This window comes from Syngnathus leptorhynchus, chromosome 6, assembly GCF_054491065.1.
Source record: "Syngnathus leptorhynchus isolate UIUO chromosome 6, UIUO_Slep, whole genome shotgun sequence".
Taxonomy (NCBI): Eukaryota; Metazoa; Chordata; class Actinopteri; order Syngnathiformes; family Syngnathidae; genus Syngnathus; species Syngnathus leptorhynchus.
The window spans coordinates 4,239,112-4,262,387 of NC_141200.1; the positions used below are offsets into that span (position 1 = coordinate 4,239,112).

A 23,276-nucleotide genomic window follows, 5' to 3' on the forward strand; every position below is an offset into this window, starting at 1 on the left:
GACATTTTTTGTATATGACAATGTTATGTCACCATCAATACCAAACAACTGAAAAGAGCAGTGTGCAGTTGGTAGACTTTTCTCCATACCCTCCGTCATTTAAGTTGCCCATCCCTGCCATTCTCATCACATACTTAAATGAGGCAAATTTTGATCTGGGTATGATTTTAAATTGGAAGTCAAGTTGTGAACATCACGTGACCAAACCCAGAAAATAGTTTCATTTGACAGCAGAGGGCAGTGCTGCGTAAAATGTCAGCCGTAAATCTTTTCGGTACATTTTTTTTTTTAAACCATTATTATTTTCCTACACAGCAGGCTTACTTAAGCAAAATGTTGATATAATGACACATACAATGCCCACGGCTGCTCTATTTTAATTTCTTGTCTATAATGTCCCTTTAATGTCATCATGTCATATTTTTACGTGACAAAACAAGTTTTTTTTTTTTTAATGATAATTTACTGTTTCAAACTGGTTCCCACCTACCTAAGTGTGTTTCATTGATTCCCTAACTTAACCGTAACTCAAAAGAAACACTTACACGCAAGCGATGGCGCCAGTACCGCCTGCGAGACCAACCTCGGGGAAGGTGGAGCCCAAGTCCCCACTATGCTCTCTTGCTAGCTAGCTAGTTAGCGTCGTAATAACCCAGCACACATTGGCGAACGTGATCTAAATGCAAGGAGGGTGTTCCGATAGTCCATAGAACTGTTTAGCAAACCTGGGTCAAATGGTAAGATGGCTCATCGGTCGCTCGTTGTGTTTTACGTGGTTAGCATCGCGCTAACGTGCTTACTAGCCTCCGTAGTGTAGCGACGCGGCTAAGTTAGCTTTTGGGCTAATTGCTACCGTCAAAACATTGTACGTGTGGTTCATGCAAATAGTTGTGCACTCATGCGGAATAATGACTACCAACGACTTGTAAATAATGGACTGTTTGAAATGTCATTGTAAGTTTGTGACTACTAAACAGATTTGAGTTTAGTAGTTCACTTCATCTTGTTAGCAAGAAAGCGAAATTGAAAAGTTTAAAAGAAAGCTCTCAGTTAAACTTTCACTTACTGTGTGCAGAATTAATTTGATTCACTATGTGTCCTGTGCAGGTTTATGAGACTGTGCAGACATGGGTGACATGAAAACCCCGGATTTTGATGATCTTCTAGCAGCCTTTGACATCCCAGATGCCACTGGGTTGGATGCCAAAGAGCCCATCCAGGAGGGGAATGATGAGGTGCATTTAAAACACCCAGGAGTAACTGCCAACGACAATTTGAGTCATCAAGCAACCCCTGCTGTAGATGTTCCTGTTGCGAGTGTAATTGTGAAGAACACGCATCTTCAGGAGCCATTGGAAAGTTTTGGAAACGGGCTTCCCTCAGAACCAGCTTTGCAAAATGGATTCAATAGACAAGGATCCGGTGAGACGGCAAATAGTGTCTTCAGTAAATCATTTGTCTCTGCTCTCAATGGGGAATTTTCCAGTGAATTTTTTGGAAAAGCACCAATTCAACATAAACCTGACGCAACGCCACTTTTTTCCCAATCAAAGTCTCACTCGACTCCTATTTCCAGTCCTGAGCGTGAAGACGGTATAATAAGAAGAGAAAATGTGCATCCCAAGCTAGAGAGATCCTGTTTCCCGGTAGAATCCAATTTGCTGGAACCCTCATCAGCAGATAATCCACAAAAGACAAATCTATGTATTTTCAATGAGTTCCAGAAGGACAATGTGTCGCTCGGAAGAAGTGAGGAACCACCTGACGGCGGTGTCGGTTATAAAATGACAAGAGCGCTCGGTGGTCTTACTCGTCTAAGCGGTAACAAGACCTTAAGTCAGGCTACGTGTAATTTAGAAACCTCAGTAGATGACCTTGACTCGTTTTCTCAAATTAAACCGTATGCTTCTATCGTTCCGTCTTGCTTTGAGGCTCTGGTCGCTCTCAACGCTCGAAAGGATCCCAGCGAGCAAACGAGCCAAAGAGACTCTCCAACATTGCACAGCGACTACACGAAATACAGCCCCAAGGTACCCAGATCCCCTCGTAGTCCCATGAGCCCGCTCGAAGCGGTGAAGCGCCTCATGAAGCCGCCCGACAGCCCCGTCAGCATCTGCAGCGACAGCAGCGGCAAGGCCAGGGGTTCTCCCCCAGTTATCCCCAAGGTCCGAATAAAAACGATCAAAACCACCAGCGGGCAGGTGAAGCGCACCGTGACCAGCGTGCCGCCCGATTCCGAAACGGACGACGTCCACTCGGCTTACGAATCCTCGCCGTCGCAGAGTTTCCCGAGCGAGGACGGAGCGTATTCGCCCAAAGTCTTGCACGGCAAATCAGAGGAAAGTCCCAGGATTCCGACGACGTTCCACAATTTACCCGTCAAAAGGTCAGCTGCTCGTCAGGCACGTAAGCCAAAGAAAATATCTTCTGCCCCCCTTCCCAAAGCGGCACACCTTGCCAGTTTAAACCTGGTCCCTCACAGCGTGGCCGCTTCTGTGAGCGCCCGCTCCACCTCGCATCGATCCGGCCAGCGCTCGCTCTCCTCAATTGTGAGCAGCACCGTCCCGTTGGTGCACCAGGTCAAAACTTGGCCACCCACGTTTGTCCCTAACACGGCGGCGGGCACTCTAAACCGGCTACTGAACAGGGCCAACCCGGTGCCGACGTACGTGCCTGACCTGTACCCCCCGCCCGAAAGCGACATCCGCCTCCCTGCGCGAGGCTACCGCTGCCTCGAGTGCGGGGATTCATTCGGGGTCGAGCGTAGCCTCGCCTTCCATTACAGCCGGCGGAGCGTCCACATCGAGGTGGGATGCACGCATTGCGCCAAGACCATGGTCTTCTTCAACAAGTGCGCCTTGCTGGCCCACGCCAGACAACACAAGAACAACGGCGCCGTGATGCAGTGCACGCAGCTCCACATGAAACCCATCGCCCAGGCCGACATGTTCGTCCCTCTCGGCGCCGAGACGACGGAGTCTCGGGCCGCACCGTCCCGCTCGCTTAAAAATCAACCCGTCATGCCCCTCTATCCGGACAACGTCACTCGCCACAAATTGTGCTTGGAGTGCAACGAGCAAATGCCGGACCACCGGGCACTCGCTGGTCATTATCAATCTCTGGCAGATGAAAAGAAAGGACTGGTGAGTAGACTTTGGATGCAAACGTTAAGTTTGAAGCAGTTGAAATGTGCTTTTGCTCAACATCTCCATGCTACTCCCCCTTCCCTCTTTCTCTTCCAACAGTTTTGCAAGCTTTGCTCCATGTTGCTACCCAACAGGTGCAGCCTGGAAGCCCACCAGCGCATCCACACACTCAAGCCCCCTTATTGCTGCCCCGAGTGCGGCGCCATGGGGCTTTCTGACGACATCCAGAAGCACGTCCGGGAAAACTGTCTCCACTATGCACGCAAAGCCTGGTACAAGTAAGTTGCCGTGAGCTTGAGCGCTTGCTCACACTCCATGACGAACATTCGAGAATGGACAACAATCGGATTGTGTTGCTATTTTTCAAAAATAGTCACCATAGATATTTTCAATTTCCCTCCAGGTGTCTTCACTGTGAAGTGGTTTTCAAAACACTTCTCGGACAAAAGTCGCACATTGAGGAGAAACACTGCGAAGTTCTCCACAAGTGCTCCGTCTGCCCCGTGGCCTTCAAAACCTCCAACAGCTATGAAGCTCATTTAAAGAGTAAACACAGTAATAGCAAAATCCCTCCTCAGTAAGTTTGTGATCACATTTTAAATTGGATCGTGTCCTTTTCTCCTTTCAACTAAACGTCTCATTTGTTTCACAGGTTCACCTTCAAATGCTCATGCGGTGACATTTTCTCCAAGAAGTGGTTACTCTTTCAACATTTTCATCAGGACGCCAACAAGCGTCTCTCCTGCGTATTTAAGTGTCCGGAATGCAACTCTGTATTTTCTCAAAAGCAGCTGCTGATGCAGCATTTCAAGGTAAACCTTGACAAGATCAACAAAGTGTCTTTTGTGAGCGTGAAATATGCACGGGAGGAATGTTTTTGGAATGCAATGCGGGGGGATTGGTCGACATCTGAAGCCTTGAGAAAGAATGACTCTTTTTTATATATTTTTTTTTTTGGTTTCCAAAGAGTGTTCATGGTGGAGAGGCGAGACCAGAGACGGAAGTGAACAGTAAACAAACGAAAAATAGCACTTTGCATCACCAGCACAGTCCCAGCCGCGCCTCGGTAAAACGCGCGGAGGCTCCCCGAAAAAAACCTGGAGTGAAGCCGTCCGGCTGGACGTGTGGGGAGTGTCTTCAGTGTTTCCCTGAGCGAGATCTTTACATTTCCCATTTGAAGTCCAAGCATGGCAAGGTGAAGAACTTTCAGTCTTTTTGGATGCACAACATTCAACACATGCACAGGAAATTGTATCTACTTTCTTCAAAAAATCACTGGAAAATATGCGTAAATTTGCATTAATTGTCAAATTACAGAAAATATCTCTTGCGATACGTGTTGATTTTTTTTTTTTTTTTACTTTCAACAATTCCTCAGGGTTTTTATTATGTGGTGTTAAAGTAAATAATGAGCATACGTAATGTCCTTGACCATAAAAAGCGTATCTAATCTTAAGTAGCTACAAGTAATTCTCATATTCCGCCGTGTCACATTTATTGAGGGTAACTCATGCGAACTAATACGGGAAGTGATTATGCACAGGCGATGAAGTCATTGAGAAAGGATTTCTTCACAAGTTTCAGTATAACGTACAAACAAATTGTGTCCCCCGCGTGACATTTACCGTATTTTCCGGACTATAAGGCGCACCGGACTATAAGGCCCAGCTTCAATGAATGGCCCAGTTTAAAACTTTGTCCTTATATAAGGCGCACCGGACTATAAGGCGCACCATTAATGCATCATGTCAGATTTTTGATCCAAATCAAATCATTCTCCATTTTATCTTTTTTATTTCAACTTCAAATTACTTTATAATCACAAAATAATGATCCATAGTCTTTTTGATTCATGATTCATAGTCTTCAGCGAGCCACATATGATTGATTTCAGGACACAATGCTTCGGGCCAGTTTAAATTTAGGAATGTGGTCCATATAGAAGGCGCACTGTCAGCTTTTGAGAAAATTTTAGGTTTTTAGGTGCGCCTTATAGTCCGGAAAATACGGTAAATGTTGACTCAATGTCTTCTGTCCTTAAGTCATTGAAGCGCTACGCCTGCCGACAGTGCGACCAGTCGTTCAGTTCCGCCACGAGCCTCAGAAGACACATTCGCTGTGACCACCAGAGCAAGAAGAAAACGTACACTTGTTGGTAAGTTTCATGATGTACAAATACTTTTTTTTCCACAATTTATTCCTGGACACTGTTTGATTTTAATCTTGATGCACTTTCTTAAGGTATTGCACAGACAAACAGACAACATTTACCAGCAGTGTGATGATGAAGAACCACATCAGTCTTATGCATGGAATCAAAAATCCTGACCTTGGCCAAATGTCAAAATCCTCCATCCAGGCATGCAAAAAAGATTTGAGCAAGGTGAAGAAATATTTCGCCGCTAACTATTTGTGCGAATATCACCGGTCGGCGTAACGAGCCCTCTTTCCATCGCAGGATTCCGCCGCGGCGACCTCGGGCAAGGAGGAGGATCGGGATGTGGCGGATTCCCCGGAGGCTCCTTCATCAAAGCGTTTAAAAAAGCAATTGCGCTGCGCTAAGTGCGGATTCGCCACGGACGATGACGACCACTTCCAGGAGCACATCGCTCAGCATAGAAGCGCCGCAAATACACCCCAGTGCCTTCACTGCGGCCTGTGCTTCACGTCGTCGCTGTCCCTCAGCAGACACCGGGTCATCGTGCACAAAATGAAAGATCCCGAGACGGTAGCGAGCGACCCTCGACCCAACGCTGAGCCCTCGGAGACAGACAAGGACTCTCATTCAAATTTAACTCAGATGTCAGGACTGTGACGTCCACACGTCGCTCAAGCTTCTTACCACATGCTGCTACTCACGGTCACATTGTTCAGCGAGCCGCAGTAAAAACAAAAGGTCGAACAAGAAAACGGTATTTTTATATCCATAGTTATATATTCAGTGACAAACTGGTATTTCATAGATTTTTATTTAACTTTGCATGTTGGTTACGAGATTCATTCTGCCTGTCAGACTGTGACAGTCAGATTTTTTTATTATTTTTTTATACTCATACCACCATGATAAAAAAAACAACAACTTGATTTTAGTTTTGGTACACACAAATAACATCTTTGTAGTCAACAACAATTTTACTTACTTACTTAAATTTTAGTCTTAATGTCTTCTGAATGGCATTCCTGGCACTATTTTTATGCACTATTTGTTTGAAAGCAGTACTAATCATGAACAGATGCTAAACCCTTATAAAAATTGGGCTGCGGAATAAGAAATGCCTTTCACTATATTATAAGCATTATATGCTTTTTTAGAAAAAATGACAAAGCAGGGAAAGTTAATGAATGTGAGGTTTAGCAGTATTAAAAATACCTCAGTGTGCCGCAAAATGACTTTTGGAGGTACCAGAGTTCTGTCGTGTCAAAATCAAGGTACGTTAACAAGATCAGACATGGCGTGTTATGAACTAGCAAAAAATATGAAGAGCAAGTGAGGGGATCCTTTGCTTTGACAGTGTTTTAAGTGTGACGGTAACTACCTCCATAGTAAAGGGCAGTGATTGTGAATTGCGCAGAGAAATCGCAAATAATCTCAGTGCAATGCGGAATGAGTATAATCCCATATTATGACATTTTATAAATTGATTTCGGGAACCATATTGGGACTATTGAGTCATGTTGACTTGTGAACCTTAATTTTGTAAATTTGACTTGAGTTTAATTTTTTTCCTCTCTGAAACCTTAAATGGCTGACATGCATGATTTGCCTTTTTGTGCTCGTTGAAGGATACTTTTTTTTTTTACTTTACTTTTGATACCTTGTACAGCGAAAACTTGTATACCTGCCTTAAGAGCCTTTTTTTTTACAAAAGATAAGACATCTATTCAGCATATAGTGGCCTGTGTGCCTTACTATTATGTTTACCCAAATTATACATACAAATAAATTGGTGCATTTATTTATATTTCTGTCAAACCTTTTTTTTTTTGAAGGGGGTTTACACGGAATGTAAATTCTAAACAGAATATTTGACGCAGCTTTTGTATTTAATTCCATTGAGTCGTACAAGACACCAATGAGAAGGAGAGGTGACTTCATCCCATTAGAATATGAAGCCCATCCTTTCTCACTAAAACTGCGCATCTCCAGCCCAGAGGGCAGAGATGCAAAGACATTTTAATCAAATTACAACTTGACAATTAAGACGAATGAAAGGCAAGTCAGTTTGGAGAGCAGGACTCCTGCTCTGTGTCATCCTCGTATCATACGCTACTATGACATCTTCGAAGACTCTTTGTTTAAATCTGATGAGAAACAAGGGTTCCAGGATGAAGATGTATCCAAGAGTTGGAGGAATGTGGGCAACAGGTAAGAGAGGTCATATTGTCAGGTTTATGGTTTTTGTTCTTCTACATTAGATGATGTGCTTGTGTTGATTTAGGTCATTTTATGGGTAAGAAAGGTGTGGCGGATGGTTCCTTTGTGGAGTCTTCAACTGGGGGCATGAAGGTCATCAAAAGAGCAGATGACACCATGAAAGACCTGCAAACATTCTTCGAAATCAAATCCAAAATTGGTCGCAAAACATTTGCAGGGTAGTACAAGAGATGCTTTCAGTAGTGGAGACAAAATCTTTCCATGTTTTAACATTCCTGGCAATTAAGATAATTCTGACTCTGAATCTGATGAGTGTTGGAATTTGTTTGTAATGTAACTTGAATAAACAAATCTCTTTTAACCAACTGTTCTTTTCTGCCCTCTTCTGTTTAGATTCACATTTCATAATTACATTAAAAAAAGAAACAATTTCATGTTTATTGCATTTTAATCTTGAGGGTTTTTGAGTGACAAAATATAGACAAATATAAAGGCAATTTAAAGGATTAAAATATGGAAAAATTAATAAATTGTACAATTATTGATAGTGAATGAAATTATGACTTGAGCTGGAGTAATTCTTAAAATTTTAATTTACACAGAAATTTTTTTTGGGGTGAAATTACTAACACATCAGTGAAGTTTGCCAAAATAAAAATTGCACGCGTTATTTTGAATGCGTTATTTTAAGGAATTAATATTGGTTTTACTTTTTTCAATGTAGTAAGTAAGTAGGCTTTTGTACAAGAAAAAAATATTTTTTTATTTTATTTTATTTGTTTGCTTTTATTTTGTCCAAAAGTTTTAGTAATTACATCCGGGTCATTGCCCAAACATGGTACCACAACACCGCTAGCGTAGCTTCGACGACAAAACAAAATCAAATAGTCATGCCTTTAATAGTGATGTGTGGTTATCCGTGCAGTGGTAAAACGCGGAGGGCAGAAGAATTAAAATTGTATTTTGAACAAAACACGGACAGAAAGGTTCACATTGTGGGAGACTCTTCCCTGGCAGCTGAGAAGAACGCCGTGTATGCAGGCAAGCCGCAGCTAACCACTACAGCTCTATGTTTTGCTATAAAATGCTAAATATAATATCTTTTCCGTCATTGGTTTCGTTGTTCGGTAAATGTTTTGAATGGACTCCCGAGGCTACATTTGTTACGTTTTCTTTAGAAAGAGCTAGAGAATAGACATTTACAAATGCAAACTCAAATACAAATGCATTTGTTTATAGTAAGTAAGTTTGGATCTATGTTGCAGATTCTCAAAAGGAAAAACAAGTCAGAGCTGCCCTGAAAGCTGAAGTGGAGAGGTTGGTGCACAAGTGATAGGCCTATATATATTTTTTTTTAATTGTCTCTTACCTATTTTTAACGTGTTTTTGTTGTTCAGGAAAGTCAACAAGGATGACATTGTTATATTGGATTCCTTAAACTACATTAAAGGTAATGTACTCAGTACTACAGTCGAAAATGAGATAAAATAGACCCAAAAAATCAGTTAATAAAATCCCTAAATATGCCGGGCCTACACAATTATGACCTTACCTTTGAGAACCTATTTAGTATTCACTTTTATTTGTTGTAGGCTACCGCTATGAACTTTTCTGTCTCGTCAAACACGCACAGACGCCACACTGCCTGGTAAGTACATTAAACGATGCCAATTTGGAAATAAATAAATATCGCAAGTTGACGTGATTGTTATTATTATTTTTTTAAAGGTGTATTGTTTGACATCAGATGATGTGAGCTTGGCGTGGAACACCAGCAGAGAAGCGGAAGAGCAATACACACAGGACATGTAAGCGAAGACGGTCTTAAAATTAGAATCTTTTTACAAATCTATTGACATTACTCCTTTCATCTATAGCTTGAATGCATTAATTCTACGGTTTGAAGCGCCAGACTCAAGAAATCGGTGGGACAGTCCACTTTTCAACATCCTCCAAGATGACGCGACTCCATTTGAAGCCATCGCAGACGCACTTTTCAAAAGGAAAGCACCGCCACCCAACCAATCCACTCAAAATGTAACGCACATATTTAGTATCAGAGAAAAGAAAAAATATCGATGTTTGCCTGTAAATGAGCTCATCCTTGTCTGTGTTTCCGCAGCAACCACTCTCATCTGCAAACTTCCTGTATGAGTTAGACAAGACCACACAGGATGTGTTAACGGTATGTCTCGTCCAAATTCGCCGTTGATGTCACACCCACACAAGGATTTGTGTAAATATTGAACAAGTTGAACCTTTCCGATTGTCAGCCGCGAACCATTTCTGTGCACGAATAAACGTCGCGATTGATTGGCTGCGGGGTGACAAGATAATGAATATAATTTGTTGCAGTTGGGATGCCAATGGAGTGAGGTAGGAGGAGGGGAAAAAAAAGCAGCTATATTAAATGCGATACGTGAAAACCTCAAACAAGAACCGTTGCACTGTGGTTCGTTCGTTAATTGCGTGTGAGTGTTTTACAACAAAGGCGCTAAATGAGCTGCTGAGTTTTCCACTGTGGCAGAATTATTGACTGATGATGGTTAATGTCAGTGATTTGGGTGGCACTCTCGTAATCCAATCATAAGACTCAAAGTATTTCTTGTATTTTCTTTCCTTTCTGAAGGCCATTTTCAATGCACAGAAGACAAGCGTTCCTGGAGATCACATCGCAGTTCCAGGCACGACAGAGAAAATATCCTTTTTTTTTTCTTCAAACAACTCACTCTAAATTATCAAGCTCCGCCTCCCGTAGGAGAGATGATGTTGGCTATTAGCTGCCTTGTCTGAAGGCTCCGTGAATGAATAGAAATCGATTAAAAGTCTGTAATAACAAGTTGAGCAAATTATATAGTTTAGTGGATTTTTTTGGCAGCTAGAAAACGGTGACGTCACCATACAAGTTGCTTTTACACAACAACGTTTGATTTAAAACCAAGGCCAGGTTGATTTCGAAATAGACTTGGAAAGAAAAAACAATTCAGGTCATGACTTCATCTAAAACTTCTTAACCGAATGTGAAACATCGAGCTTACCCGGAGCGTCAACATGGCCGAGTTGCGCAAATTCCGGCGCCAGTTCATCAGCTACAGCAAGATGCATCCCACCGAGAACACGGGTCAGATATCCAACATGTTTGTACAATATTTAAATAAGAGTCTCCATTGATGAATATATGTCACAAATTAAAATAGAGGTCTTTTTAAATTGGAAATATTGACTCAGCATTATTGTAGAGGAATGCCATTTTTTGTTTGCTACTCTTTCACTGACTTCCTCAAGTTAGTCATGAACATTTGATCCAACTAAAGCTCCCTTCAGCACTTTTTCCAAGAACACAATGTCCTTAATTCATTCCAACGGTGTGCTTGACCTGTACACAACCTTCCGAAGCCTACTCCCCCCCCCCCCCCCCCCCTCCCACTGATTCAGAAAATATGAATGATTCATCTGCTTGTAAAGATTTGGACTTATGTAAGAAGATCATGAGGAAAAGGAGATCGCATCCCGATAACGACTGCACTTTTTTTTTTTTTCCTTTCTGGAATGAAGCATGAGTCAGCAAACAACAACCACGTACAATAACAACCATATTTGCTATTAAATGCACGAGCAAGCGGCTCGAAGCGACAGTTTAATTGGTAACGATGGCATCAAAGCGGTAGATGATACATTTAGTTACGAGAAGGTTTTGCTCAGACAAATATGACGGCTTTTATCATTCCAAAGTGATGCTTTTTTTTTTTTTTATTGTAACCACCTCATTCCATAACGTTTTTATCCAGCCACTTACAGCAAAAACAAGCCGCCCCTTCCTCCCAAAACAAATTTTTAGTTGCCTAATAGTTATGATACAGTAATAGATGGCGCTAAAGCACTTTATAGTAGAACGGTAGTGCTTTGGCGCCATCCTGTGTAGTTTCACAAAACGAGTCAACCTAAAGAAACTTGCATGAACCCACAAATGCTCCTAATATACAATACTAAAACATATTTACATGTCTTTTTTTTTCCCTGAGCGGTACAGCAGTGCCAAAGATTTTATCCCAGTGGCTAAAAAAGGGAGCATAGTTGCTACTCGGCCTCTGATGGTGCATATCATGAGCAGGCGCTCCCCCCAGCAAGCCGAAGGGCACCAAGCGATTGAGAGCCCACGGTAGGTCGTAGCCTATGTGGTCCTCCACAGACATCCAGATACTAAACACCGTGATGCACCAAGTGGTCAGCGGGTGACATTGAAGTAGAATGGGATCCTGGTTGCTCCACAGTCCCACCGTCATCAGTTCCGGGATGCTGAGCTGCTCGGTGGACCAGGAGAAAGGAGCCGAGTATTCGTGATGAATGGCGTGGACACAGCGATATAGCTGCACGTGTTTGTGGTGTACGACGTGCCAGATGTAGTACTGGGTGTCAAAGACGAGAAGAAGAGCAAGACCGTCGATGAAAACCTCAAGGAGCGCGGGAGCTTCCTGAGGCAACGCCGGCGGAGGGAAGATGAACATGCTGACCAGCACACTCGGCAAAACGAATAAAATGTGATTCAAAAGAGACATCTGGAAGCTCTTCGCCATCATTCCGAGCGTGGGCCGCCTTCCCGGCTGGATTTTGTATTTGTGAAACAAAGGCGCTCTTTCTCCCAACAGGTCCATGACTGCAAAAGGCGTACTGAAGACGACGTAGCTGGTAAAAGCCAGCAGGACCGGTAAGAAAGGAGATGAGATAAGAGGCCGGTGGTGCATGAGGAGATGGTTCCAGAGAGGTTGCAGGAGATGATCGGAATGGCTGAAGGTGAGAGCACGCAGGGGTACCTCACTCATGTTCAACATCTTGATGCAATGCTGGTGCTGCTTCTGGATGCACTGAAAAAATCCCGCTTTTAAATGAGGAGTTTGCCTCAAAGGGGTTTAGTGTCAACACCCTTAAGCCCAAAAGATTAACTATTCAATAGCACAACACATTTTGAAGAAATGCTTTGCAGTGGTCCAACTACGGGTCTGCGGGGAAGAAAAAAAAAGTATACTGTATCTTTTACTCTTGTTTAATTTATTGGCAGATTTTTGATGTAACAAACTAGAGCTCTTAACAACAAAAATGTATTGAATGTTTTTCTCATCTCTTTTATTTAGCTTTGTATCTTTTAATTCTTACAGAGAAGATATGAAAAATCTAATTCCACATTCATCGATTGAACTGACTTGGAAACAGGTTCTTAAAAATCAGAGCAACACACATGATAACAAGTCACATCAAATGATCATTAGAACATGATTTATTGGAGAAAATCAGAAATTCATTGAATTTTTCTTCTTTTTGCATGTTCACCAAGTAACAGATCAAGCTACTTCTTTTCACTGGCCTTCTTTGAAATCGTCTTATTGGTGTTGGCGTACTTATGCCGATCGTTTCTGAAAAGGAAGACAAATTAATCTACTGCTACCTGAATCATAATTTATTTTTATTTTTTTTCAAAATACCTTGACATTTTAGTTTTGTTTCTGCAGCCCAATCCTCCCTCCCAGTGACTAGTGTGAGGACCTCTGGTCATCATGCTGCCGCAGCTAATACAAGCCTTCCCGTTGCTGTACGGCTACAATGACAAAAGCCATCAGAGAAGATAACTTCAGATGTTCTGGCATCATCATTCGGAGCTCACCTGCTCTTTGGCGCAGTAGCCACAGATCATCCTGCTGGCGAGCTCCATGGGATGGTCCTGGTCTTCATCGTGGCACACGTCGCAAGGGTAAGCCCGGCCGCAACACGGAAACCTTTGGAGAGAACACATATCGTCTTATGTTAAAAATGGCCATCAGGAAAAAAAAAAAAAGGGTGAAAATAATACCTGAGCCAGCGATGACTTTGCTTGTAATGCTTGCAAGCTCCTTTTTCTGGTAGTGGTTTCCCCTTTTGAACAGCTGGATCTTTTACAGTCTTCAAATTAACAGTTGAAGCACTTGGACCTGCACATAGCAAAAAAAAAAAAAGAAGTCAGTACAGCACAGTTTAAAAGGTTAAACCTTGGCTAATCTGCTGGGGGCTTTTACCAGTTTTGTTGCTACGTGGCTGAATGTACTGGAATCTGGCGCTCTCAGCCAGCAGACTTAGCTTGCCGTGGCAGTTTTCACAATTGACCTCCTTTGTTTGGCCGTAGCAAAGGTTCTAATCAAAACGTTAAAAAAAAAAAAAAAAGATTAATCAAGTGTTTTCAATTGTAAGCAAGACTTTGTTGTTGTACCTGAACCGGGCTCTCTTGTGAGCAGCCGAGGCAGCCCACAGTGAATTGGCAGTCTTGAAGCACCAGGTCAGAAGGAACAGCATTTTGGAGGTCCAAGTAGCCCAGGACGTCACTGTAGCGGTGCAGCATGGAGGCTCTGAAGGCGGCGCTGATTCTCGCGCTGCACTTCTCGCACTGAGCAACGCAGGCCGTCTTCCCGTTCAACGTCAGGTCGGCCATCACTTTACACCTGCGCGCGTGAAACAGAGTCGGTGGAACAAACGCTTGGGCCCTTGGTAATTCACGGCTACCTGTTGCACTGAAGACAAACGGTGACGCCGAGGCCCACCGCGGTGGCCGTGTTCTCTCCCAGCGTCAGGCCAAGCAGTCTCACTTCGGTGCCTCTGCGGACGTCGCTGATCTTAATGTTTTCCACCAGGTGAGCGGCGTCTTCCTCTTCATCCTCTCGTTGGCCTCCATCGCAACCTAAGCCTTCCGATTCTGCCACGTCACCTTCGGACTTTGTGGGGACGTCGCCGGCTTCTTCTTGCTCGGAGGTGGTGTCCGACGGATGATCGCTGTCTGATTTCTCACACGCCGTTGTCAGCAGATCCTGGTAAGGTATGAACTGCAACCCGGCTTTTTCTAAATCACGGTCCTTTTTTAACTGCAATAAAAAGAGCAAAATCAATATAGAAAATGTAAACTTTCAAATTCCCGTTGTACGAACCTGCCTGGCTCCCTCCGTAAAAAGTTTCTCCAAACTACGATCGAGCCAGCGGAGAAAAGGTCGGAAGAGCAGCTCTACTTTTCCGAGCAGTCGATTGGTGGCGTGCTTCGCCTGGAGCCACTCCAGTGACGCTTGCTGCACATGCCTACAAAGCCACAACACAACAACTGTCAATCGACCGAAAACATTGATTGATTGTCAGTGATTGATCGACAGGTTCATACCTTCCCATGATTAGCGGCAGCTCTTGATCCAGTGGGATATCAAGGGTGAAAATCTTAACGGGAATGAAAACAATTGTGGCTTCTCATAACTGCAATGTCATCATTTAGTTGAATTACAGTTGTGGTCCCTACCTCTTGTGGGTAAGTGTCTGGAAAGCTCACCATGATGTCAATTTCTTTTAAATCAAAAGGCTGTAAAAGAGCATAAGAATGGATTAGGATAGGAGTCTACTTCTCACACAAGGTAGTTGAGACTGAAACAACAGCGCCCCCTACTGGTGGAGATGAGAACTGTACACCAGTCCATCCAATTTCGATTGTGCTTGTCCTCATTAGGGTCAACCAAGTTGCCACTGACACTGACTTCCTTATTCATAAGAATACAGGTAAATATTTACCCAGTCTGGATCAGTGGCTTCCACGGTGACCCTGTAATACGTAACCTTGCCATCACTTCGCTCTTGAATTATAAGACGATCTTTGGGAAAACGCTTCTTTAGCTGCTTGATCTCTGTGTCCCGTAATTGTTCGGCGACATCCTCCGTTAGATTGCACAGTTTGACCTCCTGGAGGACGGTCGGCTTTGGCGCAGGTGCTCTATTTTGCATCAAACCGGCCTGCTCTGCCGGTTCCGCGCGGTCCCCCATTGAGGGGAACTGCGGTGGATGCCAGTAGCGACACCTGTCCTCCATTGTGCAGTGCCCGGATAAAAAGTAGCGGCAGGCGCGGCGTCCTGGTTCTGAGGAGGACTTGGGCTTGGGAGTGATGGCATAACCGTTTCCTTCCAGTCCTACAGGGGGGTAGGATTGGATGTCCGCCTGGGAGGGAGTCGGGATTACTTCTTTGTTATCAGATCTCGTGTGTAAATATTTACACTTAGCCCCAAAGAAACAGCGTCTTCCCTGAGAGAAGAAGCGACAGAGCTGCTGTGTCTTTGGCTCACACGGCTCTCCTCCATCACCATTTTCCATTGTTTTCACACCTGAATTAAAACAACACCGAGCTTCTGTAAGAACTTGCTGATATAGCTTCATAATTTGCCAGAGCAAAGTTCAACCAGCAAGTTAAAATGTCTATAAATAATTTACATACACGTCTACAGTTCGGTATGCGGTAGATTTAGGTTATCTTAATACCTGATCTTGTCTGTCAACAAATCACGGTATTGGATTAACATTCATTTGATCGAATACAGGAGCGATAAACTCACAATCAAAACAAATTACTTTGGTAGCAGTCAAGAGACTGTACCCTAAGTAATTTTGAGAAAATATCACTTAAAGGTTGGCGTCAGTGTATTCGTAAAACTATAACGTATCAAATGAAAAAATAATAATAATCATCTCTAAACGCATATAATTCTTACCGATAAGTAGCGATCAGAGGCAGTGCCTCAAGCGACGTCAGAGTGCGCGGCGTGATGACGTCATCGATGTTTTCTTCGGGATATTATTTGGACCTCTTTCTGTAGAGTGGAATACCGTTTGTCGCCCTCTACAGTTTGGGTGTGTTAAATGTCGCAAAAGATAATTGAACCAACAAACGTGAATCTGAAAGTGTCACAATGAAAAAAATCTGATTTCATCTCATCAGGAATTGGCACCTGACAAAAAAAAAGGCCACAAGGTTTGTTATCGTGACTATTAAGTGTGAAGTATTGAGGTACGATGTACTGTATTTTGTTGTTGGATATATAAGAGAAATAAATTGATATGATGTGCATTTAGTAGTTGGTAAGTTGAAATGGACGTTATGTTCATGTTCTGTGGGTGATGGAGTTTGTATAAATAGTACAGATTGGTTAAGATGATAATATGTTTTTGTTTTGGGATAGTTGTCTTAGAAATGAACAGTTTTAAGACATGTTTGCGTTCTTGAATGTGGCTTTCATCTTTTGTCCTTAAAGATCTCTATCAGTGAATGCTATTTTTCTGCTACGTCATAGAGTCTTAATGTTGCTATCAACTCTTGTCTTTCACGGTTGTTCACCACAGACCAAAAAAAACCTGAAAGCTTTTTGAACCATCAATTTGAGCCAGGAACGCTACAAGACAGAACACCGGCACTTGTGCTGTTTCACAAACGCAGACAGTTAAGACAATTTCTTCTGACTGAATTTGTGTGTGTGTTTTTTTTAAATATAAATAATTCATTGTTGTTGTCAATGTGATATTGCTAAATTTGTACAATTCTACTTTAGAACTTTGTCAATTCGGTGTCCATGGCCTGATTTAAACAATAATAACAATAACGTTAGTACCATTTCTTCTATATTTGCGTATTTTTTCCTACGTAAATATTTGGACTACCACTTTAATTTGACCGGAGTCATATTATTCAAAACTTTACAAAGTCACTGTTACTTTACAATCAAAAGTAACAGTAGTCTACATTGCTTGAGTACATTTTTACTTAGTGGTCCGTTACCACGCCGCGTTACGACCGAACATGCCTACTCGAGTTACGTCGTCTCAGTGAATGCAGTACCATGTGCTACCGCTGGATGTCAGTAAATCCCAGTCGCTTCCAGCTGTAATGTGGTGGCGCAACGACACCAACATTCCTACAGTCGAGCGAATGGAGTGAGAGTGGTTATGTCTTTGTCTGAACTAACATCTTAAAAAAAACATGGGCCAGTGTGGTATCACCTCTTCAAAGACCGTGTTGGTCTTTCTTAACCTCATATTTTGGGTAAGCTCGTGAATTTCTTTTGTTGTTGTTGGTCCGAGTTAGGTCGTGCGTCACGGCGAAACGTCGAGCGAGCTAGCTGGCTAGCTAGCCACTATGTTGTGATTATGTATGGGAACTTTGTGGCTACGAGTACAGCTGTTTAGGCTAGCTGCCTTGCTATCGCTGCAGTCGACTGTTGTTTAACCGAGCAAACCTTAGCAGTAGAACTTCGAGTAAACGTGCTGTGTAAACGTGTATTCGCAAACTCACAAAATTAGGTCGTCCTCAACCCAAAGAACCAAGTAAACATGGAAAAGTAGAAAGTCGGTTGAATGCTACATTCGGGCATGGTGACTGGATTATTTTTCTCTTCCGGTGCTAAAAGGTAGACTCAGAAAATGTGGAGCTGGGGTTAGTTTTGAACAGAAAACCTTGCGAACTATTTTAACTTGAATAAATATATTGACCGTATTTGAAACTTTATATTATAATGCTGGGGGGATGGGGGCTTCTTCATTTAACTAAATCTGAGCATCCCATAACAAACACTAATGCTGTAGGAAAGTCATGGTCATTCAAATTAAACAACACTGTAAATGCAGTATTTTGAATGTTTTAATCCTACTGTTATTCAAAACTGTCATCCAGAACATTAACAGGGAGGTTGTGTGTATTTTGGCATGATATGAACCTGTAGAGAAGGATATAATTTATGATGTCAACATGTACTGAGTAAAAGTTGTGTTGTTGTAAGTGGCATAAAAGGAGGATTTGATGTCTGATTCCCCAACAGGTTGCCGCTGGCATTCTCTGCTACGCGGGCGCGTACGTGTTCATCACGTACGATGACTATGACCATTTTTTCGAAGACATCTACACGCTGGTACCGGCAGTCGTCATCATCGCGGCAGGAGCGCTCCTCTTCATCATCGGCCTCATCGGTTGCTGCGCCACCGTGAGAGAGAGCCACTGTGGACTCATGTCGGTCAGTACAAACTGTGAAAAATACTGTTATGAGAAAGAAAAAGGATTAGATTACAAAAAATGTTGGGAGTGTGTAACTTATAGTTTTGTATTTTATGTGAAGAGATTCAGTTGTAATTTGTTTCTACACGTTGAATTCCACCAAGCAAAGAGAATAAATTTGGTAATACCGTAGTATCGATGTTGATTTTTTTTTCCCCCCTTAGTTTGTCATCATCCTGCTGCTGGTTTTCATGACTGAAGTAGCTGTTGTGGTTTTTGGATATATTTACAGAGCAAAGGTAAGGAAGTAAGTGTGTGTGTTTTATTCCATATGTGTAATCTAACAACATATTTCTTTATCGTTGCCAGGTTGAAGATGACGTGAATGGTTCCATCCACGAAGTTTACAACGAGTACAACGGCACTAACAGCAACGCACAGAGCCGCGCCATCGACTACATTCAGAGACAGGTGAGGACGCCGAACAAATGATGAGAATGTGTGGGTCCCTCTTATTAAGCACACAAATTTATTTGTGCAGCTCCAGTGCTGCGGCATCCGCAATTACTCCGACTGGCAGTACACTCGCTGGTATGAAGCATCCAAGAACAACAGCGTGCCCATCAGCTGTTGTAACGGAAAAGTTGGGGGACTCTGCACAGGGTCCCTCACTCGACCTGAAGAACTTTACCAAGAAGTAAAAAAAAATAATAAAATAGCCTCACTTTTGTTTGAATACTAAATGGATATCTATTCATCTGGATTTTCCGCTGTTTGTGTCTAGGGCTGTGAGGTTCTGGTTGTGAAGAAGTTAAAGGAAATTATGATGTATGTCATTTGGACTGCGTTGACTTTTGCCGCCATTCAGGTACGTCATTTTTGCTCATCGGAATATGTTTGAATGTGGCCGAATTTAGTTTTGTTTACAAAATCAACTTTTCCTCTTTCACGCCAGGTTCTGGGGATGTTGTCGGCGTGCGTCGTGCTGTGTCGCAGAAGAAGCGATCCGGCCTATCAGCTCCTCATCACAGGAGGCACCTACGCTTAAGCGTCACCTGCTCATTGGTGAATCCATTCCCACACTAACATAAAAACACTAAAGCTTCATGTTTTGGTTTTATTTTGCCTCTACAAAGCTTTAGCCCAAATTCGTGTTCAGAATGAATGACTGACCTTTAGAAGCAAACCAAACTGTACTGTATGGAGGAAGTCTTATTTCCTCTTTAATTTGCACTATGTGTTGACTGCTAGACCATGTTATGTAACCATGCAGTGAAATTCAGCACCAATAGTCGCTTTAATATTCTACGTAGTGATGGGGAAAACAAAGCATGAAATTTGCATCATGAACCAGACTGTTTTTTTTTAGTCCTCTAGGTGGCACTGTTGTTCAATACAGAATGATTTCTTAATCAAACCTACAGCAGCATCTGGAGGAGTCAAAAAATATCACAACTGGTTTATGAATCAAAGTTGAAGCTTCATTTTCCCTTGTAGAATTTCTACACTACTGTCTCATGTTGGTTTAAGAATGTTACAATCCTCCTCTCCATGCATAAGTTCCGTTTTTGAATGGTGTTGTATTTATCCTTACGCTTTCTACTGATTGGCAATTTGTAGCGACTTGGGTGATGGCGTTATACGTTTTAGAAATGTCAGAGAAATGATACTGTAGGCTTTTACCAAAGGGCAGCTGGTATTTTTACAATGTACTTTCTATTAGGAAGGCTCTGCAAAGTTAAACACTATGAATATGGTATTATTTAAAGTTTTAATGCTGTACATGTGAGAAATAAAATTACATTATTCACAAATAATTATACTGATAGTTGCATTGTCCAAACTCATTCTTTGGCAAGGTAAGATCCCGGCACCAGGCCCGTTTGGCCAGACAGCCGCACCATCCACCAGCCGTCTTGGCCCTGTTCCACGACTAGCACGGCGTCCCCAACAGACATGGAGAGCTCGTCAGCTCGCTAAAGAAAAAATAAACCTCATTGAACGGACTTTTTCCATCCAATTAAAAGACAAAATAGCCAAGAACAAACCTGGGCCACGTATTCGTACATCGCCTTGTACTGCTCGCTCGTTTGGGGGCCTTGACTCTTGAGGGGGCCGCTGTAGACATCTTCATAGTCGTCTGTGGAGTTAATAGTCGTCAGTTAAAGAACTTCATGTGAGGCTCATTCTGCAAAAATACTCATTTTACTGTGGGCATGGGCAGAAAGTGGTAGATAATGGTGTGCCATTTGATTCTTCATATTTCAGCTCATATTTTACCTCCACTGTCTGCAATAGGATCTTTATGAACACTCAGACTGGAGCCAGCCAAAGCGTGCCCTTGAAGGAGAGTTGAAAACCTACAAACCAGAACAGTCTAATCTTAATATTTTTTCTCACTTGCGTGATTGTGAACCCAAACGTGTTTTTCCGACTTTTTCATTACGCCGCCCATGAGTCCCGTGCTTCCATTTCGATTTTCTGTCGCATCCCTCTCGTTGTAATTTTGGTATTCGATGGGGGCTAGAGGCGAGGAAAAGAGCAAACGAAATATATTGTAACGGGAAAATATTTTCTGGTGTCACACTCAAATCAGGAGGAGACGCTTACCGGGACGATTGGTGCCGGTGCCTTTAATCCCCACAAAACTGTTCATGTCAGCGATAATGTCACACTTCTCCAATATTTGCCTCACACCTTCGTAACACTGAAAGCAGCGGACGTTAACAAACTTTAGCTGAAGACGGATGACTTTTTTTTGATACGTGATAGCTCACCTCATCGGCCTTCACGCATTGCGTGGACAAATGGTTACAATGCTGCCACAAGCCGTTCCTCGTGGTCTTCAGGCGTTCCGTTTCCTGTTGTTGAAACACCTGCAAGACACGATTGGGAAATTAATTCTGCAAATTGTCTTGATTTCAATGAAATACATGGAAACGTTGACCTTTAGAGCGACGGCGTGAAAATACCATTATTACATTGTGCAAGCTCAAATCGACCGTGTATTTCAAGAACAAAGTTTTGTGCCAACATAGGAAGTTTGAAGATTAGTGACTCATTTTATTGTCCTATCATAGGAAGTGTCGCACATCCTCGTTGAGAAAACTAAACGGGTATTGCCGCTTTTTGGTTGAATGTCGGACACTTTCGAATAGATTTGTACCTTCTTCTCTTGATAAACACACCATGACTCCATGTTACATGTCACGAGTTACCTCACACGTGTTGTTGTGTGTTAATTCCCATTCTTGACGGATCTGGTCCAGCTGATCAATGTTGGATTTGTATTGTCTCTCTATTGAGGGGGGGGGACATAGACACAGATTGTTGTAAGATGAAGCACCCAGATTAAAAGATGAGAATTTGCATTTGTCATACTGACTACACAGAATGGAGGTGTGTTTATGTCACAACTTTGAATAGATAGTTGTGACATCCTCAATAAAAAGGAAGTAAGTGTAGCTAGCACAAATTCATACCCGCCTCCTCTGCGGCTTCCCTGCACATTTTAGATTTGTTGCTCAGCTGAAAATAGAAAAAGCACATTTCAGAGTCACTTATTGCTGATTCATGAAAACGTTGTTGTTGAAGAACAATAACAAAAAGGTTGTACCTTCTCAATCTGTTTGGGTGTGGCTGTGGTAGCGTTTCTCATCTTGTCAGCCGTTTGCTCCGCCTCGTCAGCCTCCCTGCAGCGTTGCTCGTAGTGTCTTTCGGACTGGGACGGACAAAGAGACAACACTTGTCTACAGGAGTCTGGTAACCAACGATCCTAATCATTTGAATCGGAGGGAAACGTCTAAAACATGCAAAGATGGGGGCCTTCGAGGACCTGAGCTTGTGAATCAATCCTGTCCCATCTGCACTGACCTTATAGTGCAATAAACTCAAATGAGAAACGACAATTGCCACTTTTCGACACGATTCATCCGACGTTTTGATCTTACGTCTATCGTTTTCTTGTAGAATGATACTTTGTTCTTCTGGACCTTCTCTATGATGAGTTCAAGCTGGGGAGGAAGGAAAAAACAAATGTCAACGACAACTGTGAAAACATTTTTTAAGATTTATTTTTTTAAATACCCTTTTTCTCTGCTCTTTCTGCTTCTCTCTAAACTGCTCCATCCTTTTCGCCTCCTCCTTTAAAAAGCCGGACAGCTGAATGTGCAAGTTGCCTATTGTTTCCATTTCTTATGAAAAAAAAAAAAAAAGGCTTGAAACATGGATGCTTAAAAAAAAACTAAACAAAAAAAAAACATACGACTATTTGTCCTTACGCGTTTTCATTTCATCAATGGACGTTCTCAGCGTACTGTGGAAACAAAACACAAGCTCAAAGGAAGTGATGGTGGTTTTTTCCCCCCCGTCGCTACATGTTCACGCACAACCCACCAGATCTCGTAGAACCCCCCAACCTTGCGTGAGATGGCCACCAACTCTTTGCCGTATTTCTCCTCGGCAGATGCCCTGCAACAGTCGCATTAACCTCAATGCGGGTATTTGGGTGACACCGCTTTCATGACGTTGGCACGCCACCACATGTCAACGGGCCCACCTCATTTTGAACAGCTCCTCCATGTCTTTGCATGTCCGCCGACCATCGTTTAGTCTCTGGATGATGGCCTCATAACCAGCGTTGCTAATGAAGTTCCCTCCCTGGAACATCATAGGCGGGAGTCAAGCCTTCAGTTTCCGAGCCCAATTTTTTTTCCCTACTTCTGAAGAGGCGGTTTATGGTTTTAGCGGCTTTGAAAAACTTTATGGAAACTAAAAAAATAAAAGCCCCTGAATGCACTTGAAATGTTTCAGCTGTCAGATTATTAAACTCCCAAATTGAATTTTTGTTGCTAAGATAAAATAAAGTGGTTATCGTTATGTGGATGGAGCTCATTCAATTCAGGAGTCCTGGGTGTTAGTTCAAATTTCAGACTTTCTGATCAAAGATAAG

At 42.6% G+C, this 23,276-nt stretch overlaps 6 protein-coding genes across 10 annotated transcripts; 3 read left to right on the top strand and 3 right to left on the bottom strand.

The window, feature by feature from the left end:
• The first annotated feature begins 453 nt into the window (after positions 1 to 453).
• znf592 (zinc finger protein 592) lies at positions 454 to 7,116 on the top strand. 2 transcript variants are annotated; one of them, XM_085913804.1, is made up of 9 exons: positions 454 to 737; positions 1,108 to 3,143; positions 3,246 to 3,424; positions 3,550 to 3,723; positions 3,799 to 3,958; positions 4,114 to 4,341; positions 5,189 to 5,301; positions 5,388 to 5,529; positions 5,605 to 7,116. In XM_085913804.1, exons 2-9 carry the CDS (start codon positions 1,128 to 1,130, stop codon positions 5,959 to 5,961), a joined length of 3,369 nt encoding a protein of 1,122 aa, XP_085769930.1. In that variant the 5' UTR covers positions 454 to 737; positions 1,108 to 1,127; the 3' UTR covers positions 5,962 to 7,116. The 2 variants fall into 2 exon arrangements, with proteins under 2 accessions (XP_085769930.1, XP_085769931.1); XM_085913805.1 differs by lacking the exon at positions 454 to 737 and adding an exon at positions 818 to 954.
• A 1,228-nt stretch (positions 7,117 to 8,344) lies between these two features.
• kti12 (KTI12 chromatin associated homolog) lies at positions 8,345 to 13,508 on the top strand. Of its 3 annotated transcripts, none has more exons than XM_085913613.1 (11): positions 8,345 to 8,562; positions 8,787 to 8,838; positions 8,919 to 8,971; positions 9,114 to 9,169; positions 9,250 to 9,329; positions 9,399 to 9,558; positions 9,644 to 9,706; positions 10,151 to 10,219; positions 10,549 to 12,059; positions 12,168 to 12,312; positions 13,026 to 13,508. In XM_085913613.1, the coding sequence occupies exons 1-9, from the start codon at positions 8,412 to 8,414 to the stop codon at positions 10,690 to 10,692; spliced, it is 828 nt and encodes a 275-aa protein (XP_085769739.1). In that variant the 5' UTR covers positions 8,345 to 8,411; the 3' UTR covers positions 10,693 to 12,059; positions 12,168 to 12,312; positions 13,026 to 13,508. The 3 variants fall into 3 exon arrangements, with proteins under 3 accessions (XP_085769739.1, XP_085769738.1, XP_085769737.1); XM_085913612.1 differs by having other exon boundaries at positions 10,549 to 11,680; positions 11,793 to 12,312; XM_085913611.1 differs by having other exon boundaries at positions 10,549 to 12,312.
• Positions 11,508 to 12,387, bottom strand: ch25hl1.1 (cholesterol 25-hydroxylase like 1, tandem duplicate 1). The gene has a single exon (XM_085913722.1). The coding sequence runs from the start codon at positions 12,348 to 12,350 to the stop codon at positions 11,508 to 11,510; it is 843 nt and encodes a 280-aa protein (XP_085769848.1). The 5' UTR covers positions 12,351 to 12,387.
• Positions 12,562 to 16,505, bottom strand: LOC147055418 (uncharacterized). Its single transcript, XM_085913602.1, has 12 exons — positions 16,056 to 16,505; positions 15,088 to 15,671; positions 14,822 to 14,881; positions 14,690 to 14,742; positions 14,466 to 14,610; positions 14,047 to 14,402; positions 13,757 to 13,985; positions 13,566 to 13,680; positions 13,364 to 13,481; positions 13,178 to 13,289; positions 12,999 to 13,111; positions 12,562 to 12,929 (listed from the first exon to the last, which is right to left on the bottom strand). The coding sequence occupies exons 2-12, from the start codon at positions 15,658 to 15,660 to the stop codon at positions 12,863 to 12,865; spliced, it is 1,941 nt and encodes a 646-aa protein (XP_085769728.1). The 5' UTR covers positions 15,661 to 15,671; positions 16,056 to 16,505; the 3' UTR covers positions 12,562 to 12,862.
• Positions 16,506 to 16,835: 330 nt separating this feature from the next.
• On the top strand, positions 16,836 to 20,142 carry LOC147055419 (tetraspanin-3-like). Its single transcript, XM_085913614.1, has 7 exons — positions 16,836 to 17,380; positions 18,153 to 18,344; positions 18,550 to 18,624; positions 18,695 to 18,796; positions 18,867 to 19,022; positions 19,110 to 19,193; positions 19,281 to 20,142. Exons 1-7 carry the CDS (start codon positions 17,318 to 17,320, stop codon positions 19,371 to 19,373), a joined length of 765 nt encoding a protein of 254 aa, XP_085769740.1. The 5' UTR covers positions 16,836 to 17,317; the 3' UTR covers positions 19,374 to 20,142.
• pstpip1a (proline-serine-threonine phosphatase interacting protein 1a) lies at positions 20,089 to 22,979 on the bottom strand. Of its 2 annotated transcripts, XM_085913609.1 has the most exons (14): positions 22,884 to 22,979; positions 22,721 to 22,795; positions 22,606 to 22,640; positions 22,412 to 22,518; positions 22,276 to 22,338; positions 21,942 to 22,046; positions 21,808 to 21,853; positions 21,544 to 21,623; positions 21,103 to 21,201; positions 20,936 to 21,032; positions 20,761 to 20,848; positions 20,606 to 20,685; positions 20,374 to 20,465; positions 20,089 to 20,301 (listed from the first exon to the last, which is right to left on the bottom strand). In XM_085913609.1, exons 1-14 carry the CDS (start codon positions 22,904 to 22,906, stop codon positions 20,170 to 20,172), a joined length of 1,122 nt encoding a protein of 373 aa, XP_085769735.1. In that variant the 5' UTR covers positions 22,907 to 22,979; the 3' UTR covers positions 20,089 to 20,169. The 2 variants fall into 2 exon arrangements, with proteins under 2 accessions (XP_085769735.1, XP_085769736.1); XM_085913610.1 differs by having other exon boundaries at positions 22,412 to 22,468; positions 22,721 to 22,979.
• Positions 22,980 to 23,276: the final 297 nt, after the last annotated feature.

Coding starts and splice junctions, on each gene's coding strand:
- kti12 (XM_085913611.1), top strand. CDS start 8,412: ATGCCTTTAATAGTGATGTGTGGTTATCCGTGCAGTGGTAAAACGCGG. Junction 9,170..9,249: donor CACAGACGCCACACTGCCTG/GTAAGTACATTA, acceptor ATTTTTTTAAAG/GTGTATTGTTTGACATCAGA. Junction 9,330..9,398: donor GAGCAATACACACAGGACAT/GTAAGCGAAGAC, acceptor TTTCATCTATAG/CTTGAATGCATTAATTCTAC.
- LOC147055418 (XM_085913602.1), bottom strand. CDS start 15,660: ATGGAAAATGGTGATGGAGGAGAGCCGTGTGAGCCAAAGACACAGCAG. Junction 14,403..14,465: donor TTACGGAGGGAGCCAGGCAG/GTTCGTACAACG, acceptor TTTTTATTGCAG/TTAAAAAAGGACCGTGATTT. Junction 13,482..13,565: donor GCCACGTAGCAACAAAACTG/GTAAAAGCCCCC, acceptor TGCTATGTGCAG/GTCCAAGTGCTTCAACTGTT.
- pstpip1a (XM_085913609.1), bottom strand. CDS start 22,906: ATGGAGGAGCTGTTCAAAATGAG. Junction 22,047..22,275: donor TCTACAAGAAAACGATAGAC/GTAAGATCAAAA, acceptor TGTCCGTCCCAG/TCCGAAAGACACTACGAGCA. Junction 21,202..21,543: donor CACACAACAACACGTGTGAG/GTAACTCGTGAC, acceptor CGTGTCTTGCAG/GTGTTTCAACAACAGGAAAC.
- ch25hl1.1 (XM_085913722.1), bottom strand. CDS start 12,350: ATGTTGAACATGAGTGAGGTACCCCTGCGTGCTCTCACCTTCAGCCAT.
- LOC147055419 (XM_085913614.1), top strand. CDS start 17,318: ATGGGCCAGTGTGGTATCACCTCTTCAAAGACCGTGTTGGTCTTTCTT. Junction 18,345..18,549: donor GCCACTGTGGACTCATGTCG/GTCAGTACAAAC, acceptor TTCCCCCCTTAG/TTTGTCATCATCCTGCTGCT. Junction 19,023..19,109: donor CTGAAGAACTTTACCAAGAA/GTAAAAAAAAAT, acceptor GTTTGTGTCTAG/GGCTGTGAGGTTCTGGTTGT.
- znf592 (XM_085913804.1), top strand. CDS start 1,128: ATGGGTGACATGAAAACCCCGGATTTTGATGATCTTCTAGCAGCCTTT. Junction 4,342..5,188: donor TGAAGTCCAAGCATGGCAAG/GTGAAGAACTTT, acceptor TCTGTCCTTAAG/TCATTGAAGCGCTACGCCTG. Junction 5,530..5,604: donor GCAAAAAAGATTTGAGCAAG/GTGAAGAAATAT, acceptor TTTCCATCGCAG/GATTCCGCCGCGGCGACCTC.